Source organism: Cricetulus griseus, chromosome 5 (assembly GCF_003668045.3).
Source record: "Cricetulus griseus strain 17A/GY chromosome 5, alternate assembly CriGri-PICRH-1.0, whole genome shotgun sequence".
Classification (NCBI taxonomy): domain Eukaryota; kingdom Metazoa; phylum Chordata; class Mammalia; order Rodentia; family Cricetidae; genus Cricetulus; species Cricetulus griseus.
The window spans coordinates 133146181-133172117 of record NC_048598.1 but is presented as its reverse complement, the minus strand read 5'-3'; the positions used below and the strand labels follow the sequence as shown (position 1 = coordinate 133172117).

Genomic DNA, 25937 nt, shown 5'->3' with positions numbered 1-25937 from the left:
GAAGACGTGGCAGTAATGACTTTCCAATAGAAAGTCACGAGCTTAGGAGAATGGATGCCATGTTTCTGCCGACAGGTGTCTCCATCATAGGCTCTTCTGTCTTCAAGAAGCAGAAATGCCCGGGGACAGTATGGCACCTCATACCTGTTCCTGTCCAACTGAGTGGCCTTTGCTCTTGCGAGGATATACTCTCAAGTGACAAAGAACTAGTCAGCTGACCATGCCATTACATGTTGGTTTCATTTGTCTCACCTCAAAATGGCTGTTTTGCTTCCCATGGTTAACAGTTTTTGTAAGAAGCCATGTTTGTTTGCTGACTTCAGTCAGAGTCCCTCGCTCAATGAGAAAGGAATCAGTGAACAGCGCTTTCAGTTTTCCCAGGCTGGCTTCTAAGGTGGATTGAAAGGATTTCACAGTCACTGGCTCATCACAGCAGATCTGAGGAGGATCCACAGGTGCTATGGGAAGGGCAAAACTCTTCTTGACTTTGATTTCCTTCTGTGGATTAGACTTTCATGTAGCCGCAGGGATCTCTGGGAGCACTAATCGCTGAGGGATATGAGCATGTGGAGCAGGTGGGAGATGAGCTTTGACTCTTACATCTAAGTAGGTTTCAGGACTGGTCTATCCCAGAGGCTCCAGGGGCTGGGCTACTGATTCACAGCAACCGGGGCTCCTGAGAGCCAAAGAGCTGGCTCTGAGCCTGGGTCTGTCCCTGGAGGAATGACTCTGCAATCAAGTGGAGCCGGCAGCGAAGCAGAGGTCAGCTCTGGCTACACTACACTGGCGGCAGGGTTCCAAAAACCACTTTCTCCTTCAAATTCGGGGCACGGAGGATGAACTCACGAACAAATGCCAAGAGTCATTGCTTCTTGAGAGCATACATAATTGAAAGACCTTTCTGGGGAACTGCAGTAATTCAGTAAGAGTGACTGGAGGCTCGCTGGGCAGAGAAAACCAGGAGACTGGCTCTAGCAGGCTCCGCACAGGTTCTAAGCCGAGACTGAAGGGGCCCAGCAGTCAGTCATTCCTGGGAGAGCCTTTGCTTGCTACCTGCTAGCCTTCTAAGACAGGCTGCTTAATGGCATTCCCCTTGTCCTCCCGACAGCCAAGTATTTTCATGGGGACTATCACAGATCAGGTTCCCATTAGAGTGTGTGGCAAGCTCAGAATTTTACCCACATAATTATTTCCCTCAGAAGTGCAGTCACCACGTTTTACTGCAAATGCTCTTTGAATAGACCCAAAGTTAAAAGTTCATCAGCCTTTAAAATCTTCGCAGCTGGTGACTTCTCATCAGCATGTCTGTATCTGCTGTTGGGGGAGCAGGGGTGCAGGGGAGCAGGGTGCAAGTGAGCAGGGGTACAGGGGAGCAGGGGTATAGGTAAGCATGGGACAGGGGTGCAGGTAAACAAGGGTGCAGGTTAGCAGGGTGAAGGGGTGCAGGTGAGCAGGGGTGCAGGGATACAGGGGAGAAGGGATGCAAGGGTGCAGGGGAGCAGGGAACAGGGGAGCAGGGGAGCAGGGGTGTAGGGATCAGGGAATCAGGTGAGAAAGGGTGCAATGGAGCAGGGTGCAGGAGTGAGACCATAGCCTAGTCAGAAGGATTGCAAGCTTCCTAGCATATGCCTTTTGTTTCTAGTGGAAACGGTTTCTTTTTATGATGTGACATATACATTTGCCCTTTACAATCCCATCTTGAGAAATAATGTAGGTGGTGAGAACTATACATCCTTCTGATTCCGCTTTTTAAGACATAATTAAAGAAGTGATGTCTAATAGGCTAATTTTGGAATTAGCAGAAGCTATTGGTCTCTTTCTTTCCCTCCCTCTCCTACCCTCCTCTCCAGCTCTCCTCCTAACCAACCTCCCTGGACAGGGTCTCAGATTCTGCAGGCTAGCCGCTAACTCAGTAAGTAGTGGAGGATGATCTTTACTCAGTCCTCTGGCTTACGCCTCCCCGGTGTTGGCATTATAAGTGTGCACTGACACCATCTGGCTTATTCGGTGCTGGAGGCGGTGGGCCAAACCCAGGGCTCCACTAATGGTGGACAAGCATGCTACCAATGAAGCTATATCTATAGCCCCAGATTTGATTTTTAAATTTAGAATGCTGTAAACATATGCCTCCTTGAACTATAAGATTAAGAATGAATTGAAGGGGGGAAATGTTGGGTTTCTTTAGAATCTTTCATACAATAGTAGTTAAAAAACTAAGACGTGAGGGCTGGAGAGACGGCTCAGAGGTTAAGAGCACCGACTTCTCTTCCAGAGGTCCTGAGTTCAATTCCCAGCAACCACATGGTGACTCACAACCATCCATTATGAGATCTGGTGCCCTCTTCTGGTGTGCAGATATACATGGAAGCAGAATGTTGCATACATAATAAATAAATAAAATCTTTAAAAAAAAAAACTAATGTTAAAAAAAAAAAAAACTAAGACGTGAAGCCCGGCAGTAGTGGTGCACACCAGAGGCAGGTGGATCACTGTGAGTTCCAGGCCAGCCTGGTCTACAGAGCTAGTAGCTCTAGGACATCTAGGGCTGTTACACAGAGAAACCCTGTTTCAAAAAACAAACAAACAAAAAAAAACAAAGAAAACACCCTGAAAACCTAAGAAATGAGTGTGTCAGAAATGAGTGTGTCAGTGGTGTGCACGCCTTTAACTCCAGCAGTTGGGAGCCAGTGGCAGATGGATCTCTGAGTTTGAGGCCAGCCTGGTCTACAGAGTGAGTTCCAGGACAGCCAGGACTACACAGAGAAACCCTGTCTCGAAAAAAAACAAAACAAAACCAAACTGAAACAAAAACCTAACAAAAAAAGTCTTAGGCCAGTCTGGTCTCCAGAGTGACTGCCAGGATAGGCTCCATAGCTACACAGAGAAACCCTGTCTCGGAAAAAAAAAAAAAAAAAAAGAAGTCTTAAGGAGTCTAGAATACAGTGAGTACCACTCAGTCTATTTTCCAGGACAGGAGATGGATGGATGCAGGAGTCAGCAGATGAGATGAAGTGGGAAAGCTGGCTATAGTGAAAACTCCCTGCTAGGCTCAGTGAGCAGCAAGGAACTCTAGTTACTTCACTGGGAAAGGAAATCAGCTCTTTCATTTCTACAGCTTCTTATGTTTATGAGGCGCACATTTCCTGTGGCATATGAGACACGCAGAAGAACAAAGGGAAGGTAATAAACACTCCCTGAAGCCCCATGATCCAAAGATAATTATTGTTGAAGCTCCGGTATGTTCTTTCCTTAAAAAAAAAAAAGATTTATTTATTTATTAAATGTATGTGTCTGTGTGATTCATGGGTATCACATGAATACAGGAGCCTGTGGAGGCCAGGAGAAAGAGTAAGACCCCTTGGAACTGGAGGTACAGGTGTCTGTAAGCTTCCATAGGAATGGAACCTAGCTGCTCTGCAAGACCGTTAAGTGCCTTAATCCAGGTCTCCTGCTCCTGATGTGTCTTCCTTCCTAAAACATTTTCTCTCCTAGACAGTTGCAGCCAGTCCGTCCATATCATTCTAGATCCCTTCTCTTCCCAAACAACACAAATGATTTTCTATTTTAATAAAACCACTCAAGCATGCAGTAGCGGCGGTTATATTAACTATATTAACGTTTATCATAGAGCACCACCCTTAATGGAGCTATTCTCCTTTTCCCAAGAGCCTGCTTGTGTGCCCATTCTGCATGTTGTCATAGGAACTCTGTGAAGTGGGCATCTCCATTGTGAAGACGGAAAAACCAAAGCTCACACGAGGAGTGGAAATTCGGTTTCAACTAGGAATTAGTGCCTGAGTCCTTCCAATCCATGTTGCCTCATAGTTTTTATTTACTTAGAGCTAGGTAAAAATACACAACACTTGTCCTTAGCAAACTTTGGAATTTTGCTTATAGCTTACATGTCTTTCAGGCTCTGTTCCCAGTCCCCTCCTTCATAAACTCTGTTTTTCATTCACTGTTCACACCAAATCACACCAAATAGTTCCTTCCTTCCTTGGTGACTAAGTACTGGGAGAGGGGAAAGCAGATGGAGGGTGGGGGTGGGGAGGGGAAGGGATGACTACACCTCACTTACTCTCCCTGGGTCTGCTTCATTTCCTTACACAGCCCCGCCCAACCCCTGAGCTGTCTGCTGTTGGACCCCCAAGTGTAGGCTTGGGAATGCAGTTTATCCATTTTAACAATGGTGTGTATGTGAAACAGAGAGAAGAGTGGGCACAGTCTATACTTAAGATCATGGGACACGCCACAGTGGCCTTAGCCAAAGACTCAAAAAGGCTACCAAAGATGAAAGAAACCTATACCTGAGATCTAAAAAAGGTATAACTACAGTCATCTGGATGGATTTGTGCTCATTTACATAGAACAGAGTATTAAATATGTGTCAGATTTATTAACAGTCAACAAGACTACCCAATCTTATCATATAAAAGGACATTCTGTTATTTTATAAGACAGTCAGGAGCAGGAGGGCAAGACTCATGTACACAAGAACACTGAGTATGGATCGAAGTCTGCAGACACTGACCCCTGTTGACCAGCAGCAGACCTCAGGACCTGGGGAACTCCACTTTGGAGGACTCTCAGTTCTCTGTGCTGCAAACTGGCAATGTGCTTTCTCCCAGGGAGGCCTGCTGGGGAGATCACAGTTCTTTCCCACAAGCCTTTAGTGTTTTTGTAAGCTTCGAAATGGAATGAGGCACATGAAAGCCATCCACAGTCAAGGCTCAGTGGTAAATATTTTCAGAGTTCCCTTGTGAGGTCTCACTCTCCATGCAACAAAACCCAAGACCCTACCTACCCTGCTCCAGAATGATGGCAGTCCCTCCAACTCAGTGAGCATTCACTATAGGCAGAGCCTCATGGGTGATTTATTGAAGATTAATTTTCTTTTTTAATAGATTTTTTAATTTAATGTGCATTGGTATTTTGCCTGTATATACTCTGAGAGTGTAAGTTTCCCTGGAACTGGAGTTACAGATGGTTATGAGTTGCCATGTGGATGCTGGGAATTGAACCTGGGTCCTCTGGAAGAACAGACAGTGCTCTTAACTGCTGAGCCATCTTTCCAGCCCTTTAAATTATTTTTCTTAACCACTGCACAAGCGGCATATATACAGCTATTGCTCTCGTTTTATAGAGGGCACAGTTGAGAGTTAGAGAGTAGGAATGGACCGTGAACCAGCTAGTGAGAGCCAGGCACTGTGCCAGGTGTCATGGATCTGGAGGTAAATGACACCGATGGGTTCTCAGCTCAGGTGACAGTGTCCATTCTCATCAGCCAAATGCCAGAGAAATCAGTGAAGTGCTATAGGAAAGGCTCACTGCACGCTGGCCAGTGCACAAAGAAAGAACTCCTGAAGGCTCAGGAGACAGCATAGTAAAAGACAGTTTGCATACCTGCCATCCCTCACGGATCTTCTGATTGAAGATCCCATATTCATAGCGGATGCCATATCCATAGGCTGCAAGTCCCAGGGTTGCCATGGAGTCCAGGAAGCAGGCTGAATTTGACCACGGGAACAAATAGACAGAATCAGCAAGCTTAGCATCAATGCTAAACCTTTCTTTTAAGAACATGGAAGCCATACAACAGTCTTCTATCAGGAAACATTTTCATTTAAGCAGAGATATCACTGCATGGAATTTACTGGGGTTTTAAATAACCTTTTCTAATTATAAAATTAATACCATAGAGAAGTTAGAAAGTGTAAAAATGTCTAAAGAAAATAGATAGCACACCCTTCCTCCCCATCCTGAATAACCATTGTGGTAGCATTGAGAACAAATATGAAAACTACCTACATTGGGTGGATTGACTGTTGTCACCCATAGTTGTTATAAGGGAAACTGTCTCTATGACGGCCTGCTGAACTGTATCCCCAAGAAACAGAAACTTAAGTGAGACCTGTTCTGTCATAGCACCCAGCTGACTGATGGAATTCCATTGCTCTTGGGACACTAGTGACTGTATGCTCCAGGAAGTGGATTTTATGGATCAGGAAGTGGACCCTGCCTCTCTTATCTAAGCCTTTTAACCATTTGTAGTAATTCTGCTTCCTTCATCTGTTACAGCCAGTACCCTTGGCAGCAACAGCATCCAATTCACCCAGAATACTAGGAATTCTGCTGAGGGTAGAGGGCTTCAGCGCAAGATTTTCCTTGCTGTTTTTGTCATTTGCATTGTGAGAGGAGGCACTGGGTGGGGGAAAACTATATAGACCCAGAGTCCTGGTATAACATAGCTTCTGAATAAGTCAGCCCTAAGGTCTGGGGCTCTTGTTCTGTGATTGCCATGCCATTGTTGATGTAATGATTTTCTTACTAGATTTTCTGTTACCTAGTGACAGAGCATCTGAGCTAGAAGAGCCAATCAGCAGGCAGAGAAGGGATCTATCTAGTCCTTGGATACAATCCAAAGGGTTGCATTAACCTGACTGTTCCTCTTGGGAATCTGAGCTGTCATGGAATGAGGAAACCTACAGTAGGAATTCAAACTGGAAAACTGTAACTCAAACTATAAGGTTATGTGTTGTGTTCATAGCTTAACTCTAAGACAGAGCCATAATCACAAAGCACTATGCCTAGAGTAAGCCTAACATGACCAATCCCTGCTTTGTCTGACCTGTGGCTGGCATTCCTTAGGTCCTGATGAGTTCATCCTTAGAGCCTGAGGATGGAGCCCTGACTTTCACAGTCAGGAAAGAGACTAGGGCATTTGAGAATGACTCAGCCTCACTTGCTGCTTTATTCTCTGGCCTTCCCAAACAGCAGAGGCGCAAGACCTTTAATGGCAAGTCCAGAGCAGAGCGAACAGTGCTAGCCAGTATCGAAGTGAGTGGGTTTCACATAAAAGCAAAGCAGAACAATTCCTGTTCTAGACAGGCTTTCTGCTAGTGCTGTTAGCCTCCGTATGGCCCAGGGAATCCTGGGAACTCCTCAGATGAGCAACTTCATGGGATGATGGCAAACAGCCTACCTGAAATACTTTTCTGTATTTTACTACTAGTGGCCACACTAATGCAAACTGTCGGTAATACTGAAAGTTTTCAATAAAATGAGACAGATGCAAATGACTTTGGAGTAATGTGGGAGGGGATGCAAAATTAACAGACTTTAATGAAATATGATAGCATCCCCTTTGACTGCCTTCTTCAAGCCCACGCTCCTCTCTGGCACATTTAACATTTAAACTCAACTCAGTATTTGAATTCAAACTCTCCCCTATGTCTCTATAAACATAACTCAAAAGATTTAGCTTTTTAATAATATAAGTGGCACCACTCTGTATGGGTTTTAATGGAACTTGCTTTGCTTTGAGCATGGCGATTCACGCAGGCAAGTTCATCAACCAGGCACACAGGTCTATATGGACAGGCTACTTTTAATGCAGTTTTAGAAGCAGCAGGTAACAGCGCTTTCCTGCTGTTTCACCTGTCCTTTTCTGCACGTGCTGCGTTTGGTATCTGCTTTGGAGACACTCTCCTGAAGAGTAGAAATGCTTGGTTATAGGGTGTGATGTTTAACATCAGGTCAACCAGGATCTAGACTAGCTCAAGAGAGGAATCTATGGGTATGTATGTCTGAATGTGGCAGCGGTAGCCTTGGGTGGTGAGAGGGTGGGGCTCCATTCCAGGGTCTGGGGCCCTGAGTTGTATAACCAGGAGAAAGCTGGCCAGCATGAACATTTACTTCCCTCTGCTTCCTGAGGCAGATGCATATGACCAGCTGCCTCAGGGACCTGTTACCATGACTTCTCCACTGTGCCTTGGAACTCTGAGCAAAACTCAACCCTCCCTTCCTTAAACTTCTGGGTATTTTGTCTCAGCAAGTGGAGCTAGTATTATATTTTAACTCTTTTCCTCTCTCTTGGCTGAAAATCCATTGCTCAAGCAAAGAACTCTGTATGCATACGAAAAGAGGTATATCAATGGCATCACTACTGCCTGCCAGCCAATGAAAACAGCAAACTGTAGCCTGCACGGTTAGACTTAGAATTTATGGGAACTGATCAGCCGTGTAAACAAACAGCAGTGAAGTAAACGGGTGACTTTGGAAACCCTAAATGAACAGGAAGGATCTGGTTAGCTCTGGGGTTTAAGCAATGTTTGCAAAGACTTTTAAGCAACACCCCCTTCAAGTTCTCTCCTCTTTGTGGAGTTGGTCAGCCCACAGTGGAAAGTCAAGAACAAATTCTATAGAGGGACCATGTTGCCTCCTCCTTCTAAGAAGTCAGTTGGCTCTCCTAAGCATGACTGTGCATGGCACCTGAGAAGGATGGATCACCTAGACAATATAGCCCATTCCTACTGTCACTCACCAGCAAGCCTCCCAAGACCACCATTGCCAAGCCCAGCGTCTTCTTCAATTTCTTCTAACTCCTCCATGTCCAATCCAAGCTGAGGAGAAAGAAAAGAGAACAATATTGGACAAAAAAAAAAAAAAAAGAGAACAATATTGGACGTGAATACACACTCAGGCCATGCCAGGGACAAGAGTCACTGCCCAAAGCACTGGCCAGGCATCAGAGTGATCTGTGTTTGATCTGGTGTCTGTTTGCTCAAGGCATGTTCTGGCTCTGCATAGTAACTGCAGAAGCTGGCAACTGCTGGTGCCAGCGGTTCAGGATGGAACAGCTAGACATGGAGAAGCATGAATCCTAGATGTCCACTGTGGACCATGTCACTTCCTTGATATTGGCCCTTAGGCAGGTTGCTAAATCTCCCTTGTAAAATGTGGAGGATGAAAGCAGTTACTTAATTTAGGGCTGTGAGTCAAATGGTATTGCATAAACAAAGCAATAGCTTTAGTCTTGGATAGATATGTCATATGTTAGCTATTATTACTTTGAAAAAATAAGAGGTCAGTGAGATGGCTCAGTGGGGACAGCCATTTGTCTCCACTTGGGAACAATTGCTAGCTAGCTCCCTTCTCCACAGTGCTAGGGACCATACTCCTGAAGCCACTAGCACTGGGTTCCATCAGGGTCTTGCAGCTGTAGATCACTTAAGAGGAAACCTATGTTCTCATAAACCTAGTGGCCTGTTTCCTGTGGACTAGATGATAATCTTACCCAGCCTGACTAAAGGGTAGTCTGCTGTGAAACAGCTGTGTCCTTATCTGAAAGTCACATACCCCACCCCAATTAGATAGTTAAAAAACAAAAACAAATTCTCCTCTCCTCCCCTCATGTGCTTGTGTAGGACGGATGACAACCTTCAAGTCAGTTCTAGTCTTCCACCATGTGGATCCCGGGGCCTGAAGTCAGGTCATCAGGCTTGGCTGCAGGCACCTTTACCTTGGATAGCTTTTCATGGGAAATTAACTTCAATATTGAAAACATATGCGTAAGAAGGAACTGCCTAAAGCGATGCCACATTTTCTCTGAGCCACCTTTTAGGACCCCTGCCCTTCTGCCCCATTACTTCCTTATGTAAGTGTTGATAATTAGATCTCACAGGCACTGAAACATGACTCTGCATCTCTTCACGGGGAAGGCTTTTGAATTTGCTCCCTGGTGGCTGGGGATTCTTTATGCAGCCAATGGTCCATGCTAACTAGCACTCAGGATCCTGAAAAGCTGCAAAGTGGAAAATCGAGAAGAAGCTCTAAACCTTGAGCACACAGATGCAGGTCATGCATATACACTACTCCAAGGAAGGGATGCAATTGTTTTGCTAGGATTAGGGGAAGTGAAGAAAGGGAAGTGAAGGAGAGCTGAAGTGGTTCTTTGGCAGGAAGTGCTCTACCTAACCAACATGAACGATTTTGGACTTGAGTGATAAGTAGCAGACCACACTAGGGGCTATCCCAGCCCAGGGAAAAGGAGCATTCTAACCCATGTGTCCTTTAGATTTGTCTTTGTAAATACACACTCCTCCTTTCGGTCACATCAGAAAGGTGAAGAACTACTTGCTTTTGGTGGAGAGACACCTGTAGGAAGGGCGGGGTTTTTGCCACATATAAGCAAGTCAGGACTGCCTTAAGAGGAAGTGTGTTTCCCATCTTGTTAGGCAAGAGAGAAACAGGACAGTGGATTTTCAAAAACTTACCATTTTTAATGTCTGATACATGAATAACTGTCAAATTCTGAATATCTCTTAAAAATTAGACAGAAGACTAGCGTAAGGTTTGTAATCCTCACTTTTAAAAGGTTCATCTTTAAAATGTGATTTGTTTCAGAAAAACTACCTAAGACTTTGATTCCAAAATAAAACCCTCATGTCTAACATCGAATTCTCTAACTTCTTCTTCCCTCCATCCTGTAGACCAGGCTGGCCTTGAACTCAGAGATCCATCTACTCCTGCCTCTGTTCTCCAGCTTGTGCTTATTTCTCATTGTTTGTAATAGCCCTACCCGAAGAAGCAACTTGTCATGTGAGCATGCATGGTGTGTGTGTGTGTGTGTGTGTGTGTGTGTGTGTGTGTGTGTTAAAGTGAACTTGAAATGTAGAGAAAGAAGATATGAGAAACATGAGAACAACATACCTGGTAAATGGCCTCATCACAGGCATTTTGTAAGCCAAGGTTGATCATGGTGTTCTGTAATGTTCGGCCCATGTAAAACTCCAGAGAGAGGTAATAAACCCTCTGAAATAAAGAGAGGAAAAGGCATCATTCTTCTATGAGGTCAACCATGCTTGTCAGTACACATAAAAATGAAAATTCATGTAAGGCCACCAATAGAAAACCATCCGGTCTTGGGCTACTTTAACTCATGATCAAGTGAAGCTCCTGAAGTCACCTAACAGGATGCATGACAGTGTCCCCCACTGCCAGCACGAGGACACCATGCTATACACTCACTATTTTTGGCAAAATAGCTTATTATATTTTATCCTCAGGAAGAAAGAAAAGAAAGCACATCTAACTAATCAGATTCAATGTTGTTTTTTTTTTCCTGTTCATGAACTTCATGAATAAAACATGTTGTAGACAAACAAGTTGAACCGTCTTCCATCATCACCTTTCACTCCAAGGGTCAGGTGGGTTGGTCATATAAGAAACACAGAGACTAGCTCCCACACATTCTGTGCCTAGAGAATATGCCTCCTTCACTGACCTTTGGAATGGAGACTACCCCAGAAAGTCTACATAGCAGTTCTTCTAGCAAGGAAACTCCGCAAGGCTTATGAGCATTTGTTTTTGATCAGATGGTAAATTTCCCTATGGACTTAGAAACTATTTGCCTTTGGCATGGGAAAAGCCAGGTAAATTTGAGCAGTCAGAAGTGAGAGGTACAAAGTTCAGGCCTGCCCCAAACCGTTTTAAATGCAAGCACAGTTTGCTAATTTAAAGCTATGGATGATGGAGTGACTGCAGGGCTCTCTTTCAGGTCACGTTGTCCTCTGCATCAGTTACCCTGTTCTCCAAAGGTCACAAAACAAAACAGGAAGACTCTGTTCAAGTCACTTCAAAGTTTAGGTACTCCTCATTTCCACAGGATAATAAGAACCAAAATAAAAGTGTTTGGGCAACCCAATAAGTTAATAAAGATGATGATGATGATAGTTATGGAGTTCATGTAACAAATCACTGTTACATCAACTTCGAAAGTTCACTCTTTCTCACTTTCATTTTATGAAACAATTAAATTCTGAACCTTCACAAACACTGTCGGCGTTGTGCTCTGGATATCTAATAATGGTGTCCAGAGCACAGTATCTTTGTCCAGCTTCTTTGGATGTTTCTGGGTCCTTGCCAGCCTATCAAATAGATGCCTATGCACACGCTAGTGAAAGGCATCTTTCTGGAGCACACTTAGGCCCCAAGGAGTCAGAGCCCTACTCTTACCTGAGGCTGGGGGTTCTGTGCTTGAGGCCACAGGAAACGGCAGATCAAGTCATAGATGCCATTATCTCATTCCAGCCTTCCTAAGAGTATTTTCATTCTCTCTCTGATGGAACAAAGCCCAATTTCCTGTTTCAGTGGTCCATACAAATCTCCTTTGTACAAACATCCCTACCCCAGCCTTGCAGTTGTGAAGTCACACTCCTGGAATTACTACTGCATTTGGGCTGAGTGTCTTGACCTCCTTGTAAGGCCAAAGAGCACTGACTTAAAAACCATTAGCATAAATAACATTTTAAGCATATTTAAAATATTTCTGGTTATCTTGCTCGAAGTATCCTAATAGAAGATGACAGACTTTTTAGGGGCATGGACTATAGATTTTCTACTTTTCTTTTTTCTTTCTTTCTTTTCTTTTCCTTTATTTTATTTTGAGATAAGGTTTTACTGTGTAACAGTCAGGGCAGACCCGGAACTCACTCTGTAGCCCAGGTTGTCCTAAACTCACAGAGATCGGCCTGCCTGTGTCTCCCAAGTGCTGGAATTAAATTTGTAAGCCATCACCACCCAGCTACATTTCCCATTTTTCTAACAAGTGGTATGTTTTGAGGGGAAAATATACTTTATATTTGAGAATATGTAAGACCTTGAAAAAAAATAGACCTTTGCTCCCTTAATGTCCTATGGACATTTATTATACATTCCTAATGATAAAATATTTGAATGTCTTCATTTACATTGTAAATTACATGCACACACCACTCCTAATATTGGAACATTACACAAAACCGGTTACAAAAACTTTGAAAGGATAGAATAAAAATGGCACAGCAATATCAATACTTAAAAATAGTTTAAGTTGTTCCCAGCACTAAGCAGAGGACTTGGTGCTTCTGTCTGGGTATACTGTCAGGTGTCTGAAACATGTGACAACAGATCTGAGGCAGGCAGGCAGGCAGGCAGGAGTAGTGCCTAGAGCCTGGTGCTGGGAGGGTACTTCAAGTGGAGCGGGGGGGGGGGGGTGAGCAGAGGTGGGAAGTGGTTAAGTAGGAGAATAGAGGAGGAAGATAGGCACAGGGAGTGATGGCAGATAAGAAGAAGGGCAGGTTCACCTGCAGAACATGGCAGTGAAGCCCTGAAGGACTAGTCAGGGCTGGGGGCAACCTCAACAGAGTCAGGATGTGTTGCTTTGGGCAGCTCAGCTGGACACAGGCCTGGACTGCAATGAGATTGCAAATGCAGTGCCTTTGGGAGCTGACAGATAAAGGTGTAACTGAAGTTGCCTAAAACAGCTGGAAACTTTGAAGCATGCAGGACTGTAGTCCAAAGTCATGGAATTAAACTACCCAGAGGCCAGCCCAAAACTATGGAATTAAACTACACAGAGGTTAGTCCAAAGCTATGGAGTTAAACTACCCAGAGGCTAGCCCAAAACCATGGAATTAAATTACCCTTAGGCTAGCCCAAATCTATGGAATTAAACTATCCAGAGGCTAGCACAAAGCTATGGAATTAAACTACCTGGAAGTTAGTCCAAAGCTATGGAATTAAACTATTCAGAGGCTAACCCAAAACCATGGAATTAAACTACCCAGAGGCTAGCCTAAAGCTATGGAATTAAACTACCCAGAGGCTATCCTAAAACCATGGAATTAAACTACCCAGGGGAAGCTCCCTGGCCAAGTGGTATATGTCTGCTCAACCTGGTCAGTCTTCTGTTGCTAACTTACTGCTCCTGGGAAGTGAGGTCTCTACTGAGAAGCCCATTCCACAGATCTGCAGGGCCTCTCAGCTAGGCAGAAAGTCAGACTGGAAGAGAGTGGGAAGTTTGGAAGGGACCTGCAGACATTTGAAAGGAGAATATAAAAGAAGGTCCAAGTTTTATGCCAAAGTGACTGTCATGATAGTGACCAGAGGTCACCAAATTAAAAAAAAAGAAGGCAGTTGAGGACTGCAAGGAATGTGATCTGAGTTTTTGTGTGCTGAGTTTGAGAGTGGAAGATGCTTTGGTGTGCTTTAAACCTTCTGCTGGAGCTAGATAGAGAACTGGACTTGGTGACTTGTGGGCACACATGTGAGTGAGGCTGGGGAAGGAGCTTAGGCAGACCTGGTTTTACCCAGGTACTCTGTGGGCATTGGAGCCATCCTGCTTCCACAGACCATCATGGAGGAAACACTAAGATACCCACACAGACTGAATTTTTAAGAATTTCCAAGCTCTCCTAGCAACATGTTCACTGCTGCCCTGCAGCGTAACCCTGTCTGGCGAGCTCTGCGCTCACACAAGGAAGAAGAATCAGGGAAGAAACCAGCTACAGAATCAGAAAGAATACCACTGAAGGAGAAAGAGCAAAACTCTCTGTGCTATGATGCTAAATGCTACAGTGTGTGTATGTATGTATGTATGTATGTATGTATGTATGTATGTATGTATGTGTGCACACGCACGTGCGAGCACTCTCCCCTCCCCCTCTCTCATTTCTGAAATATGGCTCCAACCCAAACAAGTCCTGTACTAGCCCTAAAAAGTTTTAGTGCAAGGTGAAGCATTTGTACCAATAAAAAGATACAGTAGATGAATGTAGACTCAAAGTGTTTTCTGGGATTGGTCACATGTTTAGATTTGGAAGGACACACATTCGCAGTTGTTCTGTTTGGATAACAGTCTGCTAGGCTCCTGAGGGAAAGTGACTTCCCCTTTGAAAGCATCTTTACAACTGCAGTGTCTGACTAAGGGAGTTTATTCCCCAGTCTTAGAAATTCCTATAGCTCTCAGGCACAAAGAGTAGAGATACTTTTCTCGGTGCTTTTATATATTTAAAACGCCTAATAAGTGTATATATGCATTTCCCCTTGCCCCCAGGCTCTGCTTTCATCTTTTCCAACATTACTCCACAGCCAGCTTTCCCAGCTTCCTATCCCAAAACATCCACTGTCCTCAGAAAGGCTGCTGCCTCTCTATGTGCAAAGTCCTTTTCTCTACCCGGTCTTCCCTAACCATCCATACTAGTTTTGCTCTCTACATAGACTGGTCATGATGATGGTGTTGCTCCCTCAACTACAAGTCCTCCACCCCCAGATATTCCACACTCTGGCCCTTGGCAGAAAGGAGAGCAGTCCCCTAAAGGCAAGAAAGGCGGTGTTCCCCACGTCTCTGCGACAGGCCTCTGGGAGGGAGGAGAGTGTTTTTATGGGGATAACTGCAGGTGAGTCTCAGGCTTGGCCTGGCCGGTCCTGCAGGAATCAGAAAGTTCAGAAACGCAGCCTCTGCTCGCTGGACTGGCCTGGACCTTCCCCGTCTCTCTGCTGCACAGTTAGCTAGGTTGGGCAGCCCTGAGGCCTGGGCGGGGTCACTATTAGAACTCTACACTTCCCTAAACATTAAGCTCGGTGCTCTAGGGCGGGGCTTTTGTGCCCCCCGCCCCCGCCCCGAGCGGACTGTCAGGGGCCTGGAACTGTGCCCTGCACGTCGCAAAGGAGGCGCCCAGTCCCCCTTGTTAAGTCCTGAGTAGGCACTCCATAAAGTTTGCAAAGTTCACGGGTGAGGGAGGCCTGGGCTCTTGCCACCAGCGGGTCTCGGGATCGCACAGGACCGCGGTGCGGGTGGCGCAGCGCTGCGGGGGAGCTGGGGCCTGTGCCCAGCTGCCCGCCCAAACTTTGGGACGAGGACAGAGTGTGGAGGGAGGACAAATGCCCGCCGCCGGGTACCTTGGGACACTTGTCGTAGTAGTGCTGCTGTGTGCGGATCCAGCGCCCCACCAGGTGGTCGCGCACAGTGTGCGCCAGAGCGAAGAAGTAGTCTCGGGGGGTGGCCACGTTGCGGTCCTTGACCAGCGTGAAGTGTAGGTGCCGGTTGAAGCCCTTCTTCAGCTCCGCCACGTTCTCCACGCCCACGATGCCGCGGATGCTGATCTGCCGTCGCTTCTCCTGGTCGGTCAGGGGCTTCGCCATGGTTGCGGGCGGCGGGACAGCACAATGGGACGCGGGGCTGCAAGTCTGGTCCGGCCCCGTCTCCAGCGAGGCTTTTGAGGAGCAGGGGAGTTAGGGATCCACCCCTCGGCGCGGCACCGCCCCTCGCTCGGCTCCCGCCCACCCGCGGAGCCCAGAGCACCGGGGGAGGGGCGGTCTGGGAGCCCCCAGGGCGCCGCGCCAGGAACCTAGCCGTCACGTAGAGCGCGGCGTCTCTGACCTGTGTGCGGGTGGGGTAGGAGGCCTAGGCCTGGCCGATCACCCAGGTCCCAGCAAAGCCGTTGCCGTTTCTCAGCTGGAGAAGGCTCCACTGTAGCTTCCTGGGGTGACGCTGTAGGGTCAGTGTGATTTAACCCAGCTTGCCCCATCTGGCTCCCCAGTCCTCCGCATCGCCCCATCCTGGATCCTTAGGGAGGCCCGGTTGTTTTTTATTTATTTTCTGAGGACGCAGGGCTGAGGTTTTATTGGCTCCTAGACCCAGTCTGGGACCAGCCCACAGCAGCTGGCCACAGTTGGTGTCTAGGCTTAAAAGTCAAGGGGTCTGTGGGGTAGAAGCTTCAGGCTCAGTGGGGGACAGGACTTCGACTTGAGACCCCTTGTTTACAGTATGCTTTAACCAAATGAGAGAGGAGAGAGGAGAGTGAGGAGAGAGAGAGAGAGAGAGAGAGAGAGAGAGAGAGAGAGAGAGAGAGAGAGAGAGAGAGAGTCTATGTGTGTCTGTGTGTAACAAGAAGAGGTTACTCATGGAACCAGTTGCTTTACGTTCAGGAGACAAACAAGCTGCTGGCGGGCGATCTTTGCACCCGATCCAGATGTGGTGGTGGTGGTGTGGTCTACATGTGTTTCAAACTTGGGAAAGGTAAACATGTCAGATTTTTTTTCAAAATGTATGCATTGTATGTGTGCACGAGCACATGTGTCTTCCCGTGTGCACACAGGTATGTAGAGGTCGGAACTGCTTGCAGAGGTTGGTTCTCTCCTTCTATCAAGCGATCATGTGGGTTTCTGGGATTGGTCACATATGGGTCAGGCTTGGCAGCAGGTGCCTTTACCTGCCGAGCCACCTAGAGGGTCTATGTCAGAAGTCTGTATGTCTGTCTGTCTTTTCCTTCCCCTCCCCTCCCCCCATCAAAGCTAATTATTTTGAGTAGATGTACAAGTAGGAGTGCAGTTGCTTGATTCAGGCCAAATCAACCCTTACCCTAAAAATGACAGTTCTGTTCTCAAGGGTCTGGCTGCATCTCCAGATCCCCATCCTGCAGCTTTTAGCCTTTGGGACAGGTGAAAGCTGAAGTGGCTCTATGCAATGGCTTCGAGGAAAGCGTGGCTATGAGAGACAGGGAGAGGGTTGGATTTGGATGAGGACAGAGATAGCCTGGGCTAAGAGTGAGTGTGGAGCTCTGTCGGAGTGCTCTACTTAAAATTAAGAGCCACATGGTGAAGTCCGAGGGAGGCCTGAATGAGAAGGTACTTTGGCAGATTGCAAAGCCTAACAGTTTTTTTGTTTTGTTTTTTTTTAAATCAGGTTGACATCTTTGAATGCTGTGATAATGAATCTTCATTGTGAACTTGACTAAATTTGGAGTAACTGAATACCCAGGCCACCTCTGGGTATGTGATGGTGTTTGCAGAGATGGAAGGGAGAGCTGCTTTGAGTGTGGTTGGCATCACCCATGTGTAAGGACCCTGGAATGGTGAAAGGACAAAGGAGAACGTGACAGGATGCCAGGGCTCACCTCTCTCTGCCTCCTGAATGTGGGTGTAATGTGGCCACCCTCTCATACTGACACCACCATGACTGTCTTGCTGTCATGACTACATCTAAACTGTCCACAGTTGGAAGATCCCAAAGGCACAAGCAGCATTCTAGTTTTGCTCAGGATGTCTTTGTGCAGGTGTGTCCCAAGGGACAGGGTTCTAGTAGGGATCAAAGATGACAATGGCTATACTATTTCCTTGATTTGATATCTAGTTAGTGAGCCCCCAATTCCCCAGCTGAACATCACTTTTTACATGGGAAAAAAATTAGACCTCATAATATTCCAGCTCTGGAGTGTGAGGAGGGGCCATATCACCAACCATGTGAAAGTCGTTATGTCTGGGCTGTGGTAATAACTGAGGAGGGAATGGTGCTTGCCATGCAAGCATGAGGACCTGGGATGGAGCCCCTCAACACAGAAAAGTTGGGCAGTGCAGAGTGTGTTTATAATACCAGAGCTGATGGCAATCCCTGGTATACTTGATGGTTCTAGGCTACTGAGAGAACCTGTTTTTAAAAACAAACAACACCAAAAAAAGTTGAAGTAAATTTGTATCTACAAGAAACATCTAGTTTGGTACGTGAATAAAAAAAATAAAAGAAAAAGGGGGCGGGGGGGTGTGTGGTACTGACACGTGATGTTTAAGAACCAAGGTGGGCTGGGAGGTGGTGGTGCACGCCTTTAATCCCAGCACTCGGGAGGCAGAGGCAGGTGGATCTCTGTGAGTTTGAGGTCAGCCTGGTCTCCAGAGCGAGTTGCAGGACAGGCTCCAAAGCTACACAGAGAAACCCTGTCTCGAAAAACAAAAACAACAAAGAAAAACCAACAAAAAACAAAAAACAAACAAACAAAAAAGAACCAAGGTGGGTTCAGTTCCCTTACAAATCTAACATCTATTCCTTGTGCTAGGAACCTATGACTATGAGAGTTAACTTACAGGATCAATATTAATCTTTTTAAAGAACTCACCTTTAGACTTTCCCCAGGTAGAAACTATGACTTCCTAAAATGGCAGCAGCTTTAAGTTGCCCACAAGCTCACAGCACCAACAAAGACCTGTATTATGCTCTCTTCTTCGAGGCTTCTCCCACTGCCGTAATGAAAAGGCCTCTGTGAATGGCTGAACCGCCTGTTCAGACCTCGAAGGACAAGTTGCCCACTGTCAGAAGAGAACCACGGGAGCCTGTGTTGGTTCAGGTCTTCAGAGATACAGACACTAGGGACAGGATTAGGCCTTCAAGGCTCTTCATAGGGCAAATGTCTATGGGAGAGCTAGCCAGGTGGGAACCAGGCTGTCCAAGTGAATGTGGTCAGCTCCAAGTGTGACCCCATGGAGGAGAAGGAAGGGAAGAGGTGGTAGGCTTGTCCCAGACTACCTAGTCCCAGGAAGATCCCCCAAGGCCACAGGGCAATTCTGAGGCTAGTCAGCTGTCAGAGGAGTGCTTGGAATGTGCTCCGCCATTGGTGTGCCACCTGGGAGGCCCCGCCTCTGTGCAAACACTACCGAGAAGGCAAGGCTTTCAACTGGGGTGGTTCTACTTGCTGTAGCAAGTGAGTGGGGAGGCTCACCCCAGAAAGATACAAGATAAATAAAGATAACTTGATATTTACCACAGTTCAAAGCAGGGTTGTATGCCATATGCAGAGCCACCAAAACTACAACTAAAATTTTTACAAGGACTTCAGGTAGACCCTGAGTCTAATTCTCTTAGATAATGTCTCACACTGCAGCTTATGCTGGCCCAAAACCCACAAAGACCTCCTGCCTCAGCCTCCCTTGGGGTTACAAGCCTGAACCACTACCCCCAGCTCTTGTGGTCCTGTTTCCAGTGTGTCTTACTTCTCTGGATCCTTTCAGCAGTGCAGTGGGGCAGGGATGAGGGGACTGACACAGAGAGTTCTCAGGTTTGATCAAGAGTCATTACAGAGATCTCACAGCCTTGAGTGTAAATTCTGGCCTGAAGCACCTTTGGGATTTAAGGAAGCCAGAGCTCTGATTGCACCTCAGCTAACTCATGCCCTCTGTTCACTTGGGCTGCTCTGTGCCCTTGAATGACCTTTTGACCTGCTTTTAATTGGTTCTGAAGCCCAGGGGAAATGGCCCAGTGTGGCCCCACATGCAGGTCACGTGGCCAGTAGAGAAAGACACTGTAATGCTAGGGCTGCGGTTTGTGTTCTGTGAACAAGAGTTAGAGCAATTTTAACTCATGTATTTAGTGTATGACTCTGACAGTCAAAGCTCCTATCCAGACCCTGCTATTTCAAACATTTAGAATGACAACTGAGAGCCTGGGTTTGTTAGACTACCAAATGTCTTGCAGGCACACAGGTGGCTGCCTGAATCACCTTCTCTTCAGTTGGCCAGGACTGTGGCCAGTAGCTGTTAAATTTAACTCCAGTGCATCTGCTTGTCTTCGAGCAAGCCCACTTCCTGGCACTTTCATTTCCTGTCATATTTGACTAGCTTGCTAGGACAGTAGCCAGGCTTGTTAGGTGTGGTCCAGTGGAAGTCCCAGAAAAGCTGGAGGGATGTACAACCTGTCCCTCAAATAGTGGATGGTTTTTACACATCAGTACAAAATTTGGTGACCCCAGAGAATCGGGGTTCCAATGTCAAATGACGCACAATCAGGAAATACTCTGGTCTACTCATTCCTCAAGACAAACTAGCTTGGAAAAGAGATGGGTGGCCAAGTACCAGGAAATGCTAAAGGCATTACTGAGGTGTAAACTTGCCCTTTGGAACATGAAATAATGTTCATTTTCTCCCAGTAGTTTGCTTTTTCTGTTTCCCTTGAGCTCGCAGGGTAGGAGTTGGTTCGGAGTGGGGGTGGGGTTACTGCCTGTGAGAAAGGCATGAGCTTCCCAGGTTAGAAATGCAAATTAAACTGTGTGACCACTGGCTGCAGAGGGAATAACCTTGTCACCATTTATGGAGTGAGGAGCCTGGAGCCTGCTTAAAGCATAATCACTAAGTAGTCTGGACATATCAAAGAATCCAGGGACTGAACACTGAACAACACATCCTGGGAAGAGCCTGAGCAGGAAAAACCCCCAGGCAGGAAGTGCTTTCTTGGATGGCCTTATCAGTCTGGTCTTAGATGCGTTTACAAGGACCCTGGCAAGGTCTCCTGGGTCCCCAAAGGGAAAAAGGTCCAAGACTCTGAGGCTTCACAGCCACTCCTTCTAGCCTTGAGTACTTGGCTCTAGGGAACCTTGCTAAAGGGTCTGCAGTTGAGTAGACTAATTATTTTCCCTTACTGGATGGCGTGTGTGTGTGTGTGTGTGTGTGTGTGTGTGTGTGTGTGTGTGTGTGTGTGTGTGTGTGTGTGTGTGTATGTGTGTGTGTGTGTATGTAAATATGTATATATATATATATATATATATATATGTAGTGAGATTATATACATAAAATCTCACTGCATGTCATGCACAGCTGAATTAAAGGCAGGGTTTGGCTTTACCATCTGCTTACCTATGAGTACAACAAGATTTGGGCTTCAAAAAAACAAAACCAACAAATGAAACCCCCAAAACTTCACTTAATCATGTAAGGGGAATGAATGGGGAGATTGATTCTGGAAAAATTGTACCAAGAGACATGAACAAACCCTGACCAGGGAAGGGAATGAAACGTGTGGTAAGCACAGGGTTTCCACAGACCACTGTGATGCAACACATTCAAGGGCTGACCTTCCTGTTCCGTTGTCTCGGGACCTTTGTGAAAGCAAAGTGTCCCCGGAAGCCACATCTTGGCTGGATCTTTGCTCTCAGCTGATGGAGTGCAGGAGCCTCCCGGGGCTAGGGACATAGCTCAGTGACAGAGCACATGTCTGGCGTGTGCAAGCCCTTCGGTTCTCCCTCAGCACCGCAAGGAAATAAATAAAACAACAGCAGCTAATAACAAGAAGCAGAGAGACTCCTGCCTAACCCACACTGGTGTGTAGGACTTTGCTCTGTGGGGGAAGCAAATCCAAAGACTTAAAAAAACCTCAGATTCATAAATGCCAAATATTTTAATCCCTCTATTTGCTTATCTTTAAAGCCTTAACAGTAAAAGTGCTTAACTATGGAAGGGTGATCTTTCTTAGTTTAAAGCTATTAAAAAAAAAAAAAACCCAGACAGAAAATAGCTTCCACTCTATATTTTCAAGGTTTGAGGCCGAGAGTCTGGAGGCTCACTCCCTGCACAAGCACAGGGCTTTCTTGCATGTCTTGTCTTAGGTGGATTATCGTTCTGCCACTTCCAGATCTTTCTTAGACTTAGGTGTAATGCATATGCTAATGAAGAGTGTGCTTACTTTATAGTTTGACCTGGATAAGACTCCCCTATGGTCTTCTTCCTTCCTGGCTGGAGGAAGATCTGGAAGTACTGGTCAGCTAGAAATACTAACAAGCAGTCATTGAATGAGTGAGCATCCACTGTCTGCAAGGCTCTGTGCTCACAGCTAAGCAACCAAAGAGGTCAGGTTCAGATCTCTGTCAAGAGCTTTAAAACTGAAGCTCTACATTCCCATGCAAATAGAAGTTAGACCACCTGAAAATGCTAACACAAACAAACAGACAAATACTAGGAGTAGTCTAGATCTGAAGGCTGGTTACAGGAAGGAAAGAGTATCTTGGATCTGCTTAAACGAAAACTGATAATATTTTTTATTTTCCCCCTCTTGAAAGATGCTGTAACTAATCACATTTCCAGCTTAAAATAAAAACAAGAGGCTGCCCTCAACTCTGAATATTCACTGGATATTGTTTTAGATTTTTGATGAAATGGTTACCCAGCCTTTTGTGTGTGTGTGTGTGTGTGTGTGTGTGTGTGTGTGTGTGTGTGTGTGTGTGAGAGAGAGAGAGAGAGAGAGAGAGAGAGAGAGAGAGAGAGAGAGAGCTGCAGAGGTAGCCTGAGACCAGCAGGTGGAGGACTTTGTCCTTTGAACACACCACAAGCACCATGCACAAGCACACCGGGCTTCAGCAGGATGTGGCTGTAATTTTAATCACAGCTTGCTTTCTTTGTTCTGGATGTTAATTCCCCCAAATACCTAGAGAAAATGAGCCATAACCAGAAGACAGCAAACAAAGCTATACTATTTTTATCACTGTACCCACAGCATAAAGTAGATAGCAGTGTCTCTCTTTCAAAATCTTAGATACAAATATACTGAAATCTAACAAAACAATTTATTCTAACGCAGAGCACTAGGGAAAAATTTAAATAAATAAATAAATAAATAAATAAATAAATAAATAAAAGAATTCGGTATTGTTATGTTAGATATAAGAAATGCTGGCCTGGAGCGATGGCTCAACTGTTAAAGGCTAGGCTCACAACCAAAATTATAAGAAATGCTCAAAATTGATGTCTTGGACCTCCGAGTTACGCTTTTGGGCCCACAGGATTAGCGTAATCGAGTAAGGGGGTGGCGTGCTCTGCTGGCGTCTAGCACAGGTGCCTAGCCTGTCCGGACACATCTGGGAACTGGCCAGACTGGTCAGAGTGCTATCAGTGTGATCAGGGGAGAGGAGTTCCAGGGTCCCACCCATTGCTGGCTTTAAGAGCTGTGGGTGGCTGTAGAGCATTCAGAAGCTTCTCGGTGAGAACTCACCCCCAGGGCAGGAGTCTGACGATTAGCCTGCCCAGGAATAGGTTTTAGTTGTCAGGGGGTTGTGGCAGTTTCTTGATTCTGTTCCCTGGCTCCGGGGCCTAGGAGGCAGTGTGCTCCAGGGCTGTGGCGGGCGGCCAGCAAACACCTTTCCCACGGGGTTTTATAACAAATGTTCGGATCCCACAAGCGCTGTTTTACCTTCTGTCTCGGGAACAGGAGAGTCAGCTTTTTGTACCACACCTTCGGGTGGGCTTAGAGAAGAGCCCGGCAAACTGCGGGGGTCAGGATCTGGGTATAGCGGCCGAGTGGGAGCTTATGAGGACACCTTCTGGAGTCTCCTGGAAATGCAGGATATTGTACGCCAAGCTTCGTAGTTTGTCAGAAGTGGGAGTAAGATTGGGGTGTCCTCAGCTTTACACTCATAGGGATTTAGTAAATATACATTCCATATATGCAACACATTAAATATCACATACGTTAACATTTCAGTTCTCGGTGTTGCGCTTAAATAGATGGATCGAAATAACTTGAGTCATAATTCTTTGAAAACCCTCTTTCGAGAGGTAATTCATGTCAGCAAAGCGCCTCTGCGGACAGATGTAGAATCTGAAGTGTGTGTCACAGTATTTGTAGGTGAATAACTTGTTAACTCCTAACTATTGTCCCATCCTAGTCGCTGCGTCTTCCACAGACAAGTGCTACCCTGATCTCCAGTTCTGCAAATGGTTTTCTCAAAAACAGGGTCTTCTACCCCACTCTGGCCTCCAACTCATGGCAAACCTGCTGCCTCTGCCCCTGAGTGCCCGGATCGCAGGCACAAGCCGCCAAGTCGTGTAAATGACTTTTTGTGCCCATTTTCATTTTTGTATAAATGGACATAGTACGTCTCTGTTATCTGACTTGCCATATTCAGTATCACGTGTGCAAGTTTTTGTTTTCCTGTCAAATTCATATGCTTTGGTTTTTATTGTATAGTTTTCCAGTACATTAATGTGGTAGTTTTACTATTTGTCTTAGTGAAGAGACACCATGACCACAGCAACTCTTATAAAGGAAAACATTTAATCAAGGCTGGATTATAGTTCAGAGGTTCAGGTCATTATTGTCATGGCGGGAAAGCATGACAGTGTGCAGGCAGACATGGTGCTGGAGAAGGAGCTGAGAATTCTACAACCGGAAAGGCAGATGGCAGAAAGTGAACTGTGATCCACTAAGCTTGAGCTTCTGAGACCTCAAAGCCCACCCCATAGAGACGCACTTCCTCTAACAAAGCCACACCTCCTCCAACAAGACCACACCTCCTAATAGTGCCACTCCCTATGGGCCTATGGGGGCATTTTTTTTTTTTTATTCAGACCACCACACTGTTGTTAGACATCTGAGTTAGACATCTGAGGTGTTTTAACTGTCAATTTAATGCCAAAGAAGCAGGATTCTGGATAGGCTCCAAAGCTACTCAGAGAAACCCTGTCTCGAAAAACAAACAAACAAACAAAAAAAAAAAAAAAAAAAAAAGCAGGATTGCAGGCACACCTGTGAGGGATTGTCCAGCGCATTGGTTCTCAACCTGTGGATTGCAACCCCTCCACGAGCATATTAGGTATCTTTCATGTCAGACATTTACATAACAATTCATAACAGCAGCAAAATTACAGTTATGAAGTAGCAACAAAACAATGTTATGGTTGGATGTTGTAATCCAGGCAAACCTGGCCCCTCCTCTCACCCACCTGCACATGCCAGGTGTATGTACCCTGGTTCTTTAAAAGAACAAGTTCACCCATTTTCGCTCTCTTTTTCCCAATATTCCTCTGGAGGGCAGACAGAACTTTTCTTGCCACTCCCTTCTCTTCTGTCCTGTCTCTGTGTCTCGTCTCTTTACTTCTTTTATGTTTCCTTCCCTTATTTTCTCACTGCCCCCTCAATAAAACATTCAATATAAGTCATGACTACAGGTCTCTGTTTCCCATCTGCCTGCTGTCCATCACGCAGCCCAGGACCAGGGACCTACCACCTGTGGTCCCAACGCATACCCTTTACTCCTATCACCGGAGTCACCATGTCATGAGGAACTCTATTAAAGGGTTGAAGCATTAGGAAGGTTGGAAATCACTGGTCTAGATTAAGATTAGCCTCTGGAAATGTCTGTAAAGAGATTTTTTTTGACCAAGTTGACCGATGTGGGGAAACCCATCTTTATTGGGAGCAGGACCATTCCCTGTGCAGGGGATCCTGGGTGTATAAAGTGGAGAGGGCTTGCTGGGCACTAGAATGCACGATGTAACCGGCCTGGCAGAAATGAAGCTGTTGTAGAGATGCACAGTTTCTCAATCCTCTGTCAAGCCATGGAAATAAGGAACCCCCCCCCAAGCACCCCGCCCACCCAAAGAAATGGGAATTTCCTCCAGGAATCTCAAGCTGGGAGAAGTAAAAGGCACCGGCCAGATGGGAAATTTATTTCCCAGAATATGGTTTCACATAGCTTGTCAGATCACCTGAGATGGAAACCCACACAGCAGTGGTGGTGGGTGGCCCACACTTTGATCGGGACTGCTTGGATGGGCATATCCTTGGCTCTCTACTTGAACTTTGGTCTCATTTCCAGACCCTGACAGACACCAGACTTGAGGGGTTCAATGAATCTCTTTGTTCCTCTTCCCAGTGTGGTCATGTTGGATGAATCTCCTTTATTCCACTTTCCACTTTCAATTATGCTCTTTTGATTGGCTTATTGAGGACCAGTGGCTACACCCGTGAGTTGGGGCACAACTTGTGGGCCCCCAAGTCTGATAACATTAATTCACTTCGATTT

At 45.9% G+C, this 25937-nt stretch overlaps 1 protein-coding gene and 1 long non-coding RNA gene across 2 annotated transcripts in view; one reads left to right on the top strand and one right to left on the bottom strand.

Annotated features, from left to right (window-relative positions):
* Pygl (glycogen phosphorylase L) overlaps positions 1-15772 on the bottom strand; it is a 38540-nt gene extending 22768 nt beyond the window's left edge. Inside the window, exons 1-4 of the mRNA XM_035445431.1 lie at positions 15502-15772; positions 10492-10593; positions 8324-8402; positions 5404-5507 (exon numbers count right to left, since the gene is read on the bottom strand). Coding sequence (XP_035301322.1) covers positions 5404-5507; positions 8324-8402; positions 10492-10593; positions 15502-15744 — 528 coding nt within the window. The 5' untranslated portion in view covers positions 15745-15772. The remainder of the gene's footprint in view (positions 1-5403; positions 5508-8323; positions 8403-10491; positions 10594-15501) is intronic.
* A 39-nt stretch (positions 15773-15811) lies between these two features.
* Positions 15812-18088, top strand: LOC118238076. Its single transcript, XR_004770208.1, has 3 exons — positions 15812-16100; positions 16531-16621; positions 17288-18088. It is a non-coding gene; the product is annotated as an uncharacterized LOC118238076 (long non-coding RNA).
* The last annotated feature ends 7849 nt before the right edge of the window (positions 18089-25937 follow it).